We start from the raw sequence: 17,424 nt of genomic DNA, 5'->3' as shown, positions 1-17,424 counted from the left end.
CAGCTGGTATTGGAGATGTCCTGGCCTACAACACTCAACTGGGCTACGTGTTTGCTGGGCCAATCAAGAACATGCCGAGGAACTGAAGACCGAAGATCCTCATGGTATATTAGAAATGAATACTTACACTTGTCATTCGGGGCCCAGAAAATGTTCATAATATTTCTATTAATTTGCCCAACACTGTTGGTTGGGCATTTACCGGCGGCCGCATAAATGGCATCATAACAAAATGATGTAAATAATGTAAATACATACACATACACACATACATTTATGCAGCCACCGGTAAATTCCAATGCTGAATTCTAATAACTAAGCATCGTCAACAGCCAAAACAGGTTTGATATGACGATGCAAATTTGGCAATAATCAGTTCTCATGTAATTACCGTCGCGAGCGCAAGTTTCCCCCCGAGTGACAAGTGTCTGTGCAAAAATAAAAGAAAAAAAAACTAACAACATTTATATATTACAAAAACCAGTGAACACTGAAATACAACAAAAGGTATCAAAATTACGAAAAAACAGAATATTACAAAATTATCTATGTTAAACAAAAGCTTTCTACAAATACAATATACAACAAAAAGAATAATTGTGAAACTAATTGCTAAAACTTACCTGCTAACTTAAAACTTATAATTAAGATAAAACTTAAAACCTATTGAATTACAAACTAAATATAATTATCTAAATAAAGCAAATCTTATGAACTAGTGAAAACTTAAAACTATTTTATATCTAAAATTGCACTACCCCAAAATCCAAATAAAAGAACTAAAAATTAAAAGAAAAATATTTCTTATAATTTAAGAAGGCTCAAGGCAAAAAAGGTAAGCCTAAAAACAGGGACTAATCTGCATACACACACCAGTGGTTTATACATATTCCAAATTAAGAACACCATTAAATAAATAATTTAGCCAAGTATTCTGAATTCTTTATTTATTTCCTTCCTATAAGATTTTCCCAACCTTTCCCGTTCAACATTAACCCTCACTACCCCTTTTCGCTCATAATTATATACAAACACTAGTATAATTACACACATTCTGACTTTCATAATGTTATACCTAACATATAAAAATATCAAATTCAGTATTAAGGAATATTAAATGTACATCAAACAATTCCTTCTTTTTATTTTACTTAATATAAACATGTCTCTTCAATGATGTCTTGTAACATTGATTAGCGGCAGCTTTCCCTTTCCTTCTAAAATCTTTTACTTTCAAATTTAGGTTCAGTATGAAAACATACATAAATTATTTAATGCTGCGGAGAAAAAATCTAAAAACTCCGATTGAATGTTGAGTAATATTGAATGCAAATGGAATAATCCTGCTCTTAAGTTATTGTAAACATGGACAAAATAAGAAAAATACTCCCTTCTTCACTTCAAAAAGTTAAACCAAAGTTCCTTGCATGATAAATATTGATTGTTAGGTGATTTCCTCCTTTCTCCTCAACTCTCCTACTCGTAATTGGACTCGTATAAAACTTGACTAATTTCTTCATTGTAAACATACATAGATAAGCGTTGCTATGTATCAGTGTCGCCACCTCATGTGTAATTAAACAAATCGTGTGAAACTTTATGTTGCATGTGTGGCCCATGTGTGATTAATTTGTAATTTATTGTTTTAATATTTTAACACTTTTTCCCCAAATGCAGCAGAAAGAAGATTGAGCCGATGATTTTTGGAAATGGCAAGAAGTGAGCATGATTCTCACTTACTGGAGAATGTTCGACACTTAAAGTGCTTGGTTTTAACTACAGTCGTCATATCAATAGCTTAACACGTTGAGTGCCGCCGGCGCTTCTCAGGTGATTACTCGGTGATTAGAGTGCCGTGCGTACCACCGGCTGTTCACGGTCACTTGGGAATTTAATACAATATATTTTCTACGGCACTACACTAAAGCGGATAAATACTATACTATGGCACCTGAATCTGACAGCTCAAAATCATTTTCATCGCTTTCGATATCATCACACGCTTCCCACATCTACGGCCCACGTTTCGGTAAGGCCCCCATATAGCGTTACTTCCTGATTTTTGGTATTTTGAAGGTTTCGGCTACAATTTCAAACTTTTTACAAACTTATTTGATATTTTGTTTCCCAATGGATGGATGGAAATATTAAAAAATTGCCTATATAAATCCAAAATTTGAGTTAAGCCAAAAAAATTATTTATCCTTTGTAAAACCTTCTAAATCTGAAGACAAAATACTACATAAATTTATGAGGAAAGGAATAATTACAAAAAAAAATTATACAAAATTGGCTGGCATATATATAAAAAATGTAGAAAAAAATATATGTGACTGACATTTAAATCCTTATCATCCTCCATTACATCTCTCTTATTGTCTTAATGGATCATCAGTCAAAATTGAGGGTGAAATAAGTAACCTTACCACTGATTTGTTAAAGAGACTGAAATATTTTGTTTTTTATGTATAGTTTTATATATAGTATTGAATTCCAGTTAATAACAGGATAAAAACCCAAGAGAAACTTCTTTAGAAAGACCAACAAAAAACGAATACAACAGAGAACAAGATCAAAGTACATTCACGGCAAAATCAGTTGACTATTTTCATAATTTTTTTAAATTAAACAAAAACGGAAAAAAGGGCACGAGTTTTTTGTTGATTATGAAAGATGACATTCCATACTAAAATATAAAATTAATATTAAGACCTTTTCGATATTATTTTTTAAAACCTCACATACTTTTCCGATATGACGAAAATATGGCAATATTTTGAATTAATTTTTAAAATATTTGTGTACCATTTGTATAAGTTAGATACTTTGTCCCTCAACTTCCCTTGCTCGATCAATCACGGATGCTGATTGGCGCACAGGCATCTCCTCTACAACTCCCCTGGCGGAGACCGTAGTGAGCGGATCGTCGCTGGGCATTGGTTGTTGTCGGTAACCTCACCTTGTTACACATGCTCTCATTGGAAGTAGTTGTAGTTGTATTAGTAGACAGACATGGGATCCTCTGCGATCACCTAGAACCTCTGCGTTCACTTGTCTTTAGTCTTTGAACGAATACCCATCACGGCCACTGTCGCCAACACACCATAATTGAAAAGAGGTAACCTTATTGTCGAAAAAACACACACATCAAAGCAATTCAATAAACCAGCAAATATTGCAAGAAAAGAAATTAATCCTATTTGTTTTATTTTTCTTATTGTTTCTTTTCCCCCATTACTCTACATAAACATTTTGGTCGCACCGAGCCGGATTTGCCAAGTTGAGAAGTTTGCCTGGCTGTTAATTGCTGTTTTTTTGTTCTCTTTTTACAAAAGAATCATCTGCAAAACACACATCCCCCCTCATTAACCGCACCAACTATTCATCATCATCAACATCAAAAAAGGTACGTAAGTTCAGTGAAATTTGTTATTGTGAGCTTAGTGTGCTATTTGTTTGAAAAAAAAAAGTGAAAAGTGTTAGTTTTGGTTTGCTTCGCGGTACTGGTCGCCTTTGTTTTACCCTAATTCGCGGTATATTTGAACATACAGTCCACAACAATTTAGTTTTGCAAAAAATATATATTAAAAATTCTTTAAAATCGAGGCTTATTCGCATTACTTTCCATTTTCTCGCGAAATAATCGAATTTCGCGGTTAATTTGTGTTTAATAATTCACATTTATTCAAAAAGAAATATATTTCTGTTTATAAAATAATCTGCCGCTGCAGTGTGCATAATTTTGTTTTCGGTTATTGCAATATTCTCCACACATTTCTGCATTGTCGAGTGATCTCTTTATATCTCACCAATTCGGTATTACTCTCAACGAGAATAAAATCACCACATTGCAAGTGCCGCTTTTTCTAATTAATATACAAACATACCAACACTTGCTAAATCCCCCCGTACCACGCCCCAACACACACTGTTTGGTAATTTTCGTTGGTCTGTTTGTAATATTGCAATAACAATAATACCCTTCCAAGCGCCTTTTTCTAGCGTCAGTCTACTAACCAACAACTATAACAACAACTTATTTATTTCTCCAACTCTCACTGTTGGTTCGTCGTCGTTGGTTAGTTCGTAGCGAGGCAGTTGCTTACCCACACACACTGAGCGCTCTGCTGACGCTGCTTGTGTTTTATTTTCTTTTGTGCGATATCCGTTGCGATCATTGTCGTCGGTCAGCTCGTAGTGTGGTAGTTAACCCACCCCCGTCACCGTTCGACCGTCAAAAACTGCTTGTGTTTAATTCTTCTTTGTGCGGTATTCGTTATTCACCACTGCACAGTGGGTTCAAGTAGAAAAATTGTGAATTTTAAAAAATAAAATTTTGAAAAATAACTTTTACTTCGGGTTTGATAAAAAAAGTGTTTTTGGACTTTTTTAATTTTTGTCACCCTACTTTCGGCATTTTATACATACTTTTTATTGTGCTCTTCTGCAGGAAAAATACCGATACTATAGAAATATATTTTAAAAAGTTTGCTTATTTTTAAAGAAATTAACAGTACGCGTGTACATTTCAACATTTTTCAGTCTGAAATACGTGCACCCTACACTCAGCACACACCGATAATTGATAAATTTTGCGTGTTTTTTCAAAATTTTCGATAAATATCGCCTATTTAAATATATTTTGATTATTATTTGGATATTTATATACTCTTTTATAGGCATTTCCTGATATATTTTGCTATTTCTTTGGTAAATTTTGGGAAGTTTTTCAATCTTTTCTCCGCTGAATTAGTTTTCCTTTGCGATTTTCAAATATTTGCCTTTTACTTTGAAACTTTCTTCGCTTTTACAGTTATTTGGGTGCTTTTAATAAGACTTTGCGTCATTTGCTTCACTTTATTTGAATATTTTCATAGTATTTGTCGAAATCGAATTCTGAAACCATGTCGGTCACTCCACTCACTCAATTTATTCGGGCATCCGATAATGTTGTTAAATTTGCCGCTGCTTTTAAATTGATTAAAGCAGAAACTCACACGGTTTTCAATTTAGAAATTCGAAACACAGAACTTCAGGACTTGTGGTACAAAGTGAAGGATACTTACGAAAAGTATCTCGATTATCTGATAACCGTTGAGGGTACTACCTCAGACGGGATTGCTTCTGCTGATGAAAAATATCAGTCCACCAGGGAAAACTTCGTTGAATGTTTATCGGAAATAACCGAACTGTTGCAGAAACTCAAGTCTGTGAAGACACCTACTTCCACCCCAGCTGAAATTCGTGTTAGTACCCCCCAGAATGTCCAAAATCAGGTTTCTGTGGCGCGGTCAAGCAATAGGTCGAATAATTCACAGTCAGGTACTACCAATCCAAACCATGTATTGAATAATAGTTTGCCACCTTTATCCAATATGGCTTATCCAGATATTCAGAGTACTTCTGATATCTCAGTTTCGAATTGGAGTTTACCGCCTTGTGGTTCCGACACCATGCATAATCTTAATTTACCGCCGTGCGATATAGATGATTTCCACGGAGATTTTTTGTCGTGGCCCACGTTCCGGGATCTATTTTCTGCCATGTTTATAAATAATTCCCGACTAACTGATATTGAGAGGTTATGTCATATAATTAAGAAAACTCAAGGTGAGGCTAGGGAAATTGTGTGTTGTGTTTCCACTCACGGATAAAAGTTTTGTTCTGGCTTGGAAAGCTCTTAAGGATGCTTATGACAACAAAAGAATTCTAGTCAATAGTCATTTAAAGCTTTTGTTCGATCTTCCATCGTTAGCTAATGAAACGAGTTCAGGTCTTAAAACTTTACAGAGAGGCATTAACGGTTGTTTATCTGCCATGTCAGTCTATGACATTGTCACGGATCATTGGGATCCTATTTTAGTTTTATTTGTATAGTTTAGTTTTTATTTGTATTCAGCGTCTGCCAAAACTTACGGTGACACTCTGGGAACAGAGTCTCACAGATAAGTCGTCCTTATCGTCATGGGCTCAGCTCAATTCGTTCCTCACGGAGAGAATTCAGACGCTTGCCTGTTTGCGGGACATAAAAGGTATAGATTCGTCAAAATCCCCAAACCCACGCAACGTTAAGGCACATTTGGCGAAAACTCCCCCTGATACAGTAAAATCTTATTCAAGACATCGTTGTGTTGTATGCCCTAATGGAAATCATGCGCTCTACTCTTGTCATAGTTTCAAAAAGATGTCTTTCGATCAAAAAATTACCGTTGTAAAAAAGTATGGCTTGTGTTTCAATTGCTTGTCAAGAGGTCATTCGGTTAGTAACTGTCCCAGTGCACATAGTTGCTATGTATGCCATTAAAAACATCATAACCTTATGCGTAAACCTAATCGATCGGTACCTACAAATAGCTCCTCTTTAAATGTTTCGCCTACAGTCCGAGTCCCAAGAGCGCATTCCAATTCTAATATAGATAATGTTGCCTCTACATCCACTGGTGCTAATCCGACTGTAGTAAACCGTCAAGTGTTTCACACATCGCATAATTCGCGAGTCCTTCTCAGTACCGCCATGGCAAATATTGTTCACGAAGGAAATTCTTATCCTGTTCGAGCCCTCATTGACCCTGCGTCTGAGGCTAGTTTTATAACTGAGAACCTTCAAAATAGATTGAAGTTATCGTCTCGATGCACTCTTGCAACCATTTCTGGTGTAAATGGTTCGTCTTCCGTTACCTCTAGGAAAAACTGTCGAATTTGTATAAATTCTCGCTTAAGTGCTTCAATTTTGTTGAAAACCGATGCTTTTGTTCTCCCCAAGATTTCTAGTAACCTTCCATCCTTTTCTGTTGAGCCTGCTTTAGTTCGTTCTCTGCCAAATCTCCAGTTGGCTGACCCAAACATTTTTGACTGTTGTTCGGTAGATATGTTGTTGCAAATATTGTTGCCTGGGGTACAACAAAATATATTAGGTTCTCAATTGACGCAAAATACCGTCTTTGGTTGGATCCTCTCGCGTCCAATTCCCTCCTCACCCTTGCAGGTCTTTGCGACTACTTTGAGCTTTAGTGAGGAAGACAGTCTCAATAAAACCATTCTGCGTTTTGGGGAACTTGAGAAGGTTCCCAAACGCAAATTACTTTTGTCATCAGACAAATTCTGTGAGGACAATTTCCGGTCCACAACTACGAGAAACTCGAAGTGTCGTTACGTTGTCCCACTTTCCATACGTTCTGAATTTCCTCACAGCCTGAAAATTGGTGATTCGCCTCAGAATGTTATGAGTCCATTTTTATGGAATGAAAATTCGCTTCAAAGCAAACTTTCTTATATGTGCCCCCCTTCCTGCTCTGCCAGAACCTTTTGTTGAAGAATCGCCATTGAGTTTAGTCCATCGGTATAGAAAACGTAAGGAATTGACACATCATTTTTCCATTAGGTTTAAGGAAAGAGTTTGTTTAGTTAGTCGAGACACATCCTGGTAATGATAGTAAGGTTCGCGACCAGTCGCCAAGTTAGTTGTGTTACCTAATTAAGTCTGTTATTTGCGAAATATACCTCGTTTGGTTGGGTAATTTCGGGCCCGTCAATTTGTAATTGCCTGTAATTGCCGGTATAGATATCTAATTATATGAATTAAAGTGATTTGAATAAAATGCTCACAAATAAACTGAACTTACGTCCTAACCTATAAATTGTAATCCTTATTGCACATGAACATAACATAATTCCTTTGAGCTTTATTTAGTTGATACACATGCATGTATATCAAGGTGGGCGGCAATGTATAAGTTAGATACTTTGTCCCTCAACTTCCCTTGCTCGATCAATCACGGATGCTGATTGGCGCACAGGCATCTCCTCTACATCTCCCCTGGCGGAGACCGTAGTGTGCGGGCATTGGTTGTTGTCGGTAACCTCACCTTGTTACACATGCTCTCATTGCAAGTAGTTGTAGTTGTATTAGTAGACAGACATGGGATCCTCTGCGATCACCTAGAACCTCTGCGTTCACTTGTCTTTAGTCTTTGAACGAATACCCATCACGGCCACTGTCGCCAACACACCATAATTGAAAAGAGGTAACCTTATTGTCGAAAAAACACACACATCAAAGCACACACATCTACATAAACACCACTATTTTTAAAACTTTTTTATTCTAAAACATTGATAACTACCTGCATTCCATGTTTCAACTTTAAAATAATAACTTTTGATGAAAAAAAAAACTAAATTATTGCACTTGAAAAAAAAAAAACAAAGACAATTTTTTTCCTTCTTCTTGCGAAAAAGTGAAATATTTCTTAACATTGCCACTGTGTAATTAGAAAACTAAACAACGTATTTTAGTGTTCTATAATAGTATAAAAAAATTATTCCACAGGACGAATTTCATTTTTCAATTGATCTCCGTGTTTTGTGATTTCACCCTCTGTGCGTCGGTACACATGGCACCACCGACTGTCACGCTTTATAACGGTACAAATAACACATAGGCTGTGTAAGGTATAACAAACAAATGTAAACAATAAACACGAGTGAGGGAAATTCTTGCAGTTCCGTCTATCCCTCTGTCAGTGTCGTTGACCCTACTTTCTAGTATTGTGAAATAAACTGAAGGTGCTCTATTTATGTATATAATGACGCAACTATGAGTTTACATTATAAAAAATAAAAGTATTCCAAGCAATAATTTCTTTGAGTGATGAATGATGGTCGATCGTTATGGGTGATTCAGGCCATTAAAGTATACTCGTATGCATTTAAGCTTGATTCATGGCAGTTTTGCCACCAATGAAACTGTATATTACACGTGGAGGGTGAACAACTTACACATGTATCAAGGTAGAATTAAAATTCGATGTAACGTATGTCTGTCTGTTGTAATCTATATATACATCTATATCTTTGCAACGAATAGAAGGATAAAATTTTGTACACATGTGTTTTTTTCAAGTATGCAGGTTCGTAGGTGGGCCATATCGGTCCAGGTTTTCGTAAAGCTCCCATATAACGGTACATTTCGGTATTTTGACGACTTAGAGCACATTTTCCAACCCAATTCTTACAAATCCGTTACTTGTTGTTTTTAACAGGCTCCATACTGGTCTACGATGTTTTGACGATTTGAGCAACATTTTCAAACAAAGTGTTCGTAATGAGTTCTAACTCCGGTGGCAGATCATTGCTGCTATAGGTTGTGACAACGTGTTTTCATATTAAAGCTGGGGTAGGCTCAGTGGGTGGCCATTGTGGTCACAAGAATTTATTTGTGGACAGTAAAGGAGAGAGAAGTGCAATGTTTCCATAAACGTTATTAACAAGATTATTTTACTTTAACATTATCACTACATATAATATAATTATTTAACAGTTCACTAAACGACGACAATATATGGTGTTGATCTTATATCGAATTCGATGAGCGATGAATATCGACGAATAACAGCGGCTTGACAAAAAAGCAGCCCATAGAGTATCGTAGATAATAGTACGTATGTCTACGATACCAACCTTCCCCTGACGTTCAGTCCCACTAGGAGTTAAGGAATATTGCTTACAATATTTCGACTCAATTTAGCCAAGGTTGCTTGCCGTTTCTTCCAAGCAATCACCTGCACTCAGCAATAGTCAACAGAATTGTCAGATTATGCATTATATACTTAATGGCTGCAGTATAAAATATATTAATAAGTAAACATTCTCCTTTTCCATAGGGCTTACAATGTAGGAGAATACAATAGCTATATAATGTTGCCGCATTGCAAAAATAAAATTATTTAAACAATCATTAAATTATTTTAGTGCTTTAACAATATGCGTTAATATTAAAGGCTTATACAAAAGTTAAAAAAGGCGTATACAAATATATAAAATAAAAACTTAAAACCACCCTAAAACTATATGAACTTAAACTTATCTATATACAATTTTATTATCACTAAGCTGTGTTGTAGACAGGCTCAGAGTCGGCGTCAAATCTGTGATACCTACGATGGTAGTGCATTAAGCGATCCTCATCGTAGAGCACTCCTTAGTCGCGTAGAGTGAGGGTAGTTTATATTTTCGATTTTTTTATGGTATTATTAGGAATTATTCCACTATCCTATTTTCCACGTATTGACTTCTATTCAGGAAGTTTGGCGCATCATGACGACGTGTATCCTGCTGAATTCCATGAAATTGAATAATTGAAATTGATAGAAGTTCCTGTTGGGCAGTCGTCTGTATATTCCATCATCATCAATTGTTGGACTCATTTCCAAACACGATGCCAAGATCCTTCTTTCCCATTTCCTTAATATCAAATGGAGAGTTTAAGGAAATGGGAAAGAAGGATCTTGGCATAAGATATATCAGCCCAAGCAGCAAAGGAATATGTTGTTATGGGCCGGATAACTTGATTGTAAATAAGCAATTTTACGTCCGGCGACTGTCCTCCTCGCATCCTCTTGTAGGCCTTTGACAGCACATAGTCCACGCGCCGGCAGAAGTCAAATATGTCGTGCAGGATGATTCCCAGGTTTTTTTTTATCCTATCGGAAGTTCTAATTAGTTGGTTACCAACCTTCACCGTAGGGATGTATCTTTGGAAGCTCTTTGCTGTAGACTGTGGTTTGCCTTTGTAAGCCACAGATACACACTTCCCAACGTTGAGATTGAGTCGCCGTATGTTGCAGTAGTTGTGTAGCGTTTTCATGTACGCATTCAATCTCCTTTCCACAGTGCTTCCGAAACGATCTGATAGAGCCAATAAGATGTCATCGTCGTATAATAGCAGTAATCCTCCTTCAGGTGGTCCAGGGATGTAGCACTCAAAAAAGTTGTACAAAACCGGTCTCAGCAGTTCCCTGAGGAACTTCCGCTTTTGCAAGTCGTTGCTCAGACAATATCTGGATCAACAAATCCTTTTTCCTTCCATCAGTGTGTGTTGATGGTAGACCCGTCTGCTTCGAATTTGTTGCCGAATTCAACAGAGCACGCGTTATTTTCAATTCTTTCCACAGCTGTATCGACAACGCTGCGGAAGGAATTGTTTATCATTTCCTCGGACTGATGAACATCCTATATGTGGTCTGCCAGGATCTCAGCTTTTTGTGTGTTATGCGAGGAATAACACCGTCATTCTCTACTTTTCCTTTTATTGGTTGCCGATATGCCAGGCCAGCGGCTGTTTTGACCTTCCCATATGTCTTCGAATTAACCTCGATGTCTTCCAAGTAGCCCTTTAAGTGATCTTTTTCATGAATTATAATCATTTCCTTGGTTATTATCTTAAGTTCCATATGTCGGTTTGGGCCTTGGGTAATAGTTCTAGAGTTGGACACAGATAAAGGTTAGGACAGTTGTTGAAACAGTGTCAGGTGTCAGTTACACTTCTTCCCCAGTCGCTGAGGTCTGCCTGCGGTCTTGCAATAAGGATTATATTTGTACCACTCCTTGTCCAAATTTTTGCTCCAAAGGGTTCTTTTCGCCTACTCCGACTTAAGTGAACTCCTGAAGAGTATTCCAGTTACTCCATCGGTGCGACCTTGTCTGCACTGTTTGAAGAATTTGTAGTCATTGATAGTAATCCGATGCCTTTCGTTGAGTTTGTGATCAGTTAGTAATAAAACATCTGGTTTGTGTTCATTGATGAATTGATATTAAGGAAATTGTAATATAACATGAATATCCCTTAATATACCTAAGAAGGGACAACACTGCAGTTGACCATACTCCTAACGTTTTTATCCATTGAAATTCGCCGTTGAAGAAATCCAAATCTCTCTGCAAGACTGCGACGCCTTTTCCAAATGATTTTTCTCCCCTGTGCCGTTTCCATGGCTAAGTATGAGGCTCCGATGGTTTCCGTTGTCTTCGTTACAGCGGTGGGTCTCACGTTGAATTTTTTTTTTTTTTTCGAATTGAGATTGACGGCTAAAATTTTGCACGCATGTGCCAGTAGGCAGGTTAAGTTCGTAAAAGGGTGGGTCCACGTTTTCACATAGCCCCCATATAACGGTACCCACCCATATTCGTTATTTTAATATTTTAGCGACATTATTCACCGGAATTGTTTCAAATATGGTATTTGAAGTTCGAAATGGATACTACGAGCCAAGAGAGAAAATTGTCTGCGCGGGATCATATCTTCGTATAGCCCCAATATAACGGAACCTCCCTATATTCGGTATTTTGACGATTTTAGGTACAATACTCACCATGATTGTTTGAGATGTCGTATTTGAAGTTCGTAATGGATTCTACAGTCTGTGACAGAAAATTGTATATGAAGGTCCAGATCTTCGTGTAGCTTCGATATAACGGTACTTCCCAATATTCGGTATTTTAATGATTTTAGCGTCATTATCCACCGGAGTAGTTTCAAGTAACGTATTTAGAGTTCGTAATGGGAACTACAGTCTGTGACAGAAAATTGGCTATGCAGGTCCAGGTCTTCGTATAGCTCCGATATAACGGTACCTTCCTATATACGGTATTATTTTTTAACTATTTCATTCACCGTTTATTTCAAGTTTCGAATTTGAATATGGTAATAGCTTATGACAAAAAAAGCCTGCGTAGGTTCACATCGTATCGACCCCCATATAGCGGCTATATTCGGTATTTTTAAGATTTTAACAAAATTTTTATACAGATTTAAATTTTTAGATGGTGGAGGGTATTCAAAGTTGCTGCTGTTTTACTTGTTTACGACTGCAGATGTTTGTGTCTTTCGTTTCTCGATAAGGTTTATTGCTTCTGATGTTTTATTCGTTCCCTTGTTTTTGGTTAAAGGAGGAAGTCCATGTTAAAAGCCGGTGGTGTTTCAGCCGTTGAAATACTGCTATTGGCCGCTAGGGGCTCTGATCTGTACACGTTTTTAAATGCTAGCTTCTTCCTTAGGGGTTTGCTATAGCCGCTAACTTAAAAACAATTTCATTATTTTTTTAATAGTTTAAAGGTAATTCCTTGAATTTAATTCCACGTTCTACAAAAAATACTAATTTTCATATAATGAATAATAAATTAATATTAATGATTTAAAAATATGAAATATGTACACCACAAACGCACTTCGTAACTTTTAAGCGTTACAAGGTATCAAAAATCTTTGAGTTTTATTATCAGGGTGACCAAAAAATCAAATAACAAAAATACAACATATGAATATTATCACGGAAGCTAGGGCATAAACACGTAAGGAGATAATCGCTTACTTGCAAATAATTGGTATAATAAATTTAAGCCTAGTGTAGTGTGACTACTATGTTCAATTGTTATTATTGCACTGATAATTATTTTTTTTTGTTATTTTTGTTAACTGGCTGTAGCAGTAGGCTGTGTTATCCATATTTATTTTGCTGTTTATTCTTCGTGTTTTTTGGATACACTATTGATGTGGAGCATCTCTATCGTAAGTCTCTTGTTGTAGTTATGTGACGTTTGTCATAGACAAATGAAAATATAGACAACGAAAAGTTAGTTTTGTCTTGCCTTTATTTTCATTTGTTTATGCGTTTGTAACACTCTCACGTCATCGATCTTCGGTGTATTGTTGTTCTGTTTACAGTGTTCGGCTAACGCCCTTTTTCGGATCTGTTTTCTGTGAATCTCTACCTGTATGTTTATTATTATAATAATTTTCAAATAGGGATTTGGTTGTGTGCAATGGGAAGTTAGTATTAATTACAATGCCCTTTAGATTTAAATTGTTTTGGGTATGAATTTGTTCATCGCATGTTTTGAGTACTCTATTTATGAAGTTTTTCGCTGTATTGATAATTGTCCGTTTTGTGTGTTTAGTGTAGTAACAGATTTTTTGATCTGAAACTGTAGGTTTTTGATACCACTTTATATTTATTGTATTATTTGCATTTTGGATTATAGATTTGTCTAAATACAGGATATTCCCGTCACATTATTCTTCCGAAGTAAATTTAATATAAAACATTTATTAAAACTGTTCAGCATTGTCAGTATTTCCATGAAGTGGGTGGAAAATCTTTATGCCTAACTACGACTAAGACATCTTTTGTCAGTATTTCCACGAAGTGGGTGGAAAATTTGTATGCCTAACTACGACTAAGACATCTTTTTGAAGATCGCGTTGCGGAAACCTTCATTTGTGTAAACTCTTCTACTCATTTTCCCATTGTAGGCAGTGTTGTTGAGTGAGAGCTTTAAGTTTTCGAAACTAATTTACTTATAAAGACGCATCGTCAATTACTGGCTCCGGAGGAACATGGATTGTGGAACCTATAAGAAATGAATAAATTGCACACAGTACGACATTCACGGGGAACTGTTTCGAAGTTATTTAAATTTTCCTAGCAGCTTCAACAAAGTTTGTACTATTATCAGAAAGAATTGGTGAACGACTGCTAAAAATGTTTCCGTGTAAAATCTGAAGTAGCCTCAAAATGCATTGCTTGTGTAGAATACCAAACAAGACACAGACGCAACCTTTAGTGATTTTAGCAAAGGAATGATTTAAGATCAAAGGGACCTGCAAAATCAAATCCCGTAGTGGTGAACGGTCTAGATAATACATCTCTCTGCGGAGATGGTCATCCATTATCTGAAAGCAAGATCATTTTTTTTCAAGAAAAATGTTTTACATTTAGTAATAGTTGTTTTAATAAATGAATGTAGTCGTGGGACCCAATACACAATTTTAGTTATGCGTAATAATGGAAAGAACATGGAGTAGTAATTGCGTAAAACGACTTTGGCGATGCAGAATAATGAGATGTCTTTCAGTGTAAGATAGGGTAGGTGATTACAACAAACGTCCATTAAGCCTTATTCCCTAAATTCATCCAGAAATTGATTTAAAGGCCAAATAGAACTCTTTGCCCTCAATGGAGCCTTATCTGACAAAGAAATTCACTCATCTACAAAGTGAGGTTTTTGAGATAAAACAGTCAGACGTTATCTAAACGCTTTAATCTTTTAAGGGACTTCTCATGGTAAATGTGACAACCTCTATGAACAGGATAAGTCTGGTGGAAAATTCTAGCTGCTATAGGAAGAGAAATATTTTAAGGGGTCACAATAATTATTGAAGAAAGAGGCATGAGCCTTAACAGCACATCTCAATTTCGGTGTCAGGCAGTGGAAAATTGAATAAATCCAAATGAGGACTATTATGGCGTATCCAATGTGGTACATGCCACTAAAGATTTAAGGAGGCGACTCTGCCTGAATCAGCGGGATTATATTCAGAGTCCACGTGACGCCCATTACCTACCTCTGTAATATTCTGAATTTTGCTAACACGGTTGGCAATAAGTGTTGTCTGCGTAGATGGTCTTTTGCTGAGTCAGGAGAGAACGATCGTCACCAGCATCACCCATAATTGCTGATTTGGTTATGGAATCATTGCTCAACAAAAGCATGTAATCAATACAATCAAAACCAAAGGTACTGACGAAATATGTGGATGATTAAAAAAGAGAAATTAACTTTGGAAGTAGAATGCGACGAGAACTTCCCATATTTCGATACATTAGTAATACGAAATGTAAATAATACAATAAATTTAATTGGTACCAAAAACCTACTGTTTCAGGTAGAATAGTCAGTAACTACTCTAAACACACAAAACGGACAATATCAATACAGCGAAAAACTTAATACATAGAGTTCTGATAATAAGCGATGAACAAATTAATTTCCAAAACAAAGGACATTCCAATTAATAATAACTTCCCATTACACATAACCAAATCCCTAGTTGAGAATTATTACAATAGAGATTCGCAGAAAACAGATCCGCCCAAAATGTAGGGTAAGTTTACCTAAGTTCGGCATGTCCCAGTAGTCGGCACTTTTTATTTTTAAGCCCAAATAAATGAAACTATTATAACTAAATGTATTTTGTTCACTTCAAATATATTGTCAGCTATCTTTGGATACAATTTCGCTAAGAAAAGATGATTTATTCTAATAAAAATTAAATTTTTGTCTGTAAAGTTCCTCAACAATCCATATTCTTAAGAAAAGTACAATAAAGACGTCGAATCAGTTTAACTAAACAAAAATATTATATTTTATTATATGAATTAATTTGTTATTATTATTAATTATTCTTACAAAAAAAATGGTATGCCGACTGTTGGAACATGCCATACCGACAATTAGCAAGTGTTTGCCGACTACTGGCAAAAAAGCATTGTTTTAATAAAACTACAAATTTATGAAATGTAATAAAAAGTTATTAAAACTTTATTTATAATTGCAAATACTATACAAAATTTCGAATCTGAATAAATTAACTTTGTAATAATTGAAAAGTTCCACTCAGAATGGTGAGCGATTAAAAATACGAAAATCCTAAAATGGTACACTACTACTGGTACACTTACCCTACAAATTCCTGAAATATTGAAAATTCAAAAACACAATAGCACATAGCTCACCTAACACAACAAAATCTTTATTCACAAACATGAAAAGTAAAATTCCTAAAATGGACAGACCTAATGTGATATTCGAAATTGAATGTGGTGGTAACAAGGAAGAAAATTGCGGAAAACTTTGTGTTGGCACAACAAAAAACAAATTAAAAATTAGGATGTCAGCACAGCCGAACAAACGTGAGAGTTTTACAAACGTCACATCACTAAAACAAGAGACTTACGATGGAGATGCTCTACATAAATAGTTTATCAACAACAAAACGAATAAACAGTAAAGCAGACACGGACAACACAGACTACACCTACAGATATCTAACAAACAGAGATGGTGCAATAAACAAATACACATCAGTGCAATAATAACAATGTGTGTGTGTGAATCGGTACTTACGTTGGCCATCCTTCAAAGGTGGAAACTGTAAATAACGTTAACATTGCTTTTGCGACATCGTCAAAGTGAAACTTATTGTTCTTCCACTCTCTTTCTTTTAGACGGGGTTTACTGATATCACCATTTTCATAAAACAAATACGTGCCACTGAAAGTAGAAACATATATTGGAAAAGGTGTGAGTGCTTTATTTTTTATAAAAGTTTTTATTTGTCATCTCTTTATGCTCTTATTGTTCTACTAACTTATACAAAATGTTCACTAACTTGTACTAATTAGAGCAAGTTAGTTTCTTGCCCAATATAACATCGACGGAAAATATTTAATTGACAGCAAGAAGACATTTGTCCAGCAAAAATTTGCACAATCTCAACAATTATGAGAGATTCCCGTTTTATTGATTTTTGCATTTGCTTTCGAGAAACTAAAGCATACCTTAAAAATGATTTAGGAAATATATCGAAATTACATCCATTTTAAATAGTTATTCTCTAAAGTTACAAATCTGTCATCACATAATATATATTATTACGAACCGAATGCAAGAAATGTCCTTAAAAATGAGTGAACTCATCTACATCGTTACTGCGGTATAAAGCAAAAGCATGGATTTGTATAGACAATTTCATCGGAAAACGTGTCTAAAAACACTAGAAAACCTATCTATATTACCGTTATATTG

The 17,424-nt window shown here is 35.7% G+C and overlaps 1 protein-coding gene across 2 annotated transcripts in view; it reads right to left on the bottom strand.

The window, feature by feature from the left end:
• LOC101899996 (muscle calcium channel subunit alpha-1) overlaps nt 1-17,424 on the bottom strand; it is a 1,479,766-nt gene that overhangs the window by 426,953 nt on the left and 1,035,389 nt on the right. For both annotated transcript variants that reach the window (XM_059124867.1, XM_059124866.1), the window contains exon 18: nt 16,744-16,890. In XM_059124867.1, coding sequence (XP_058980850.1) covers nt 16,744-16,890 — 147 coding nt within the window. The remainder of the gene's footprint in view (nt 1-16,743; nt 16,891-17,424) is intronic.

The sequence above is a fragment of the Musca domestica genome, unplaced genomic scaffold, assembly GCF_030504385.1.
Source record: "Musca domestica strain aabys unplaced genomic scaffold, Musca_domestica.polishedcontigs.V.1.1 30, whole genome shotgun sequence".
Taxonomy (NCBI): Eukaryota; Metazoa; Arthropoda; class Insecta; order Diptera; family Muscidae; genus Musca; species Musca domestica.
This window is presented reverse-complemented; position numbering and strand designations above follow the sequence as displayed.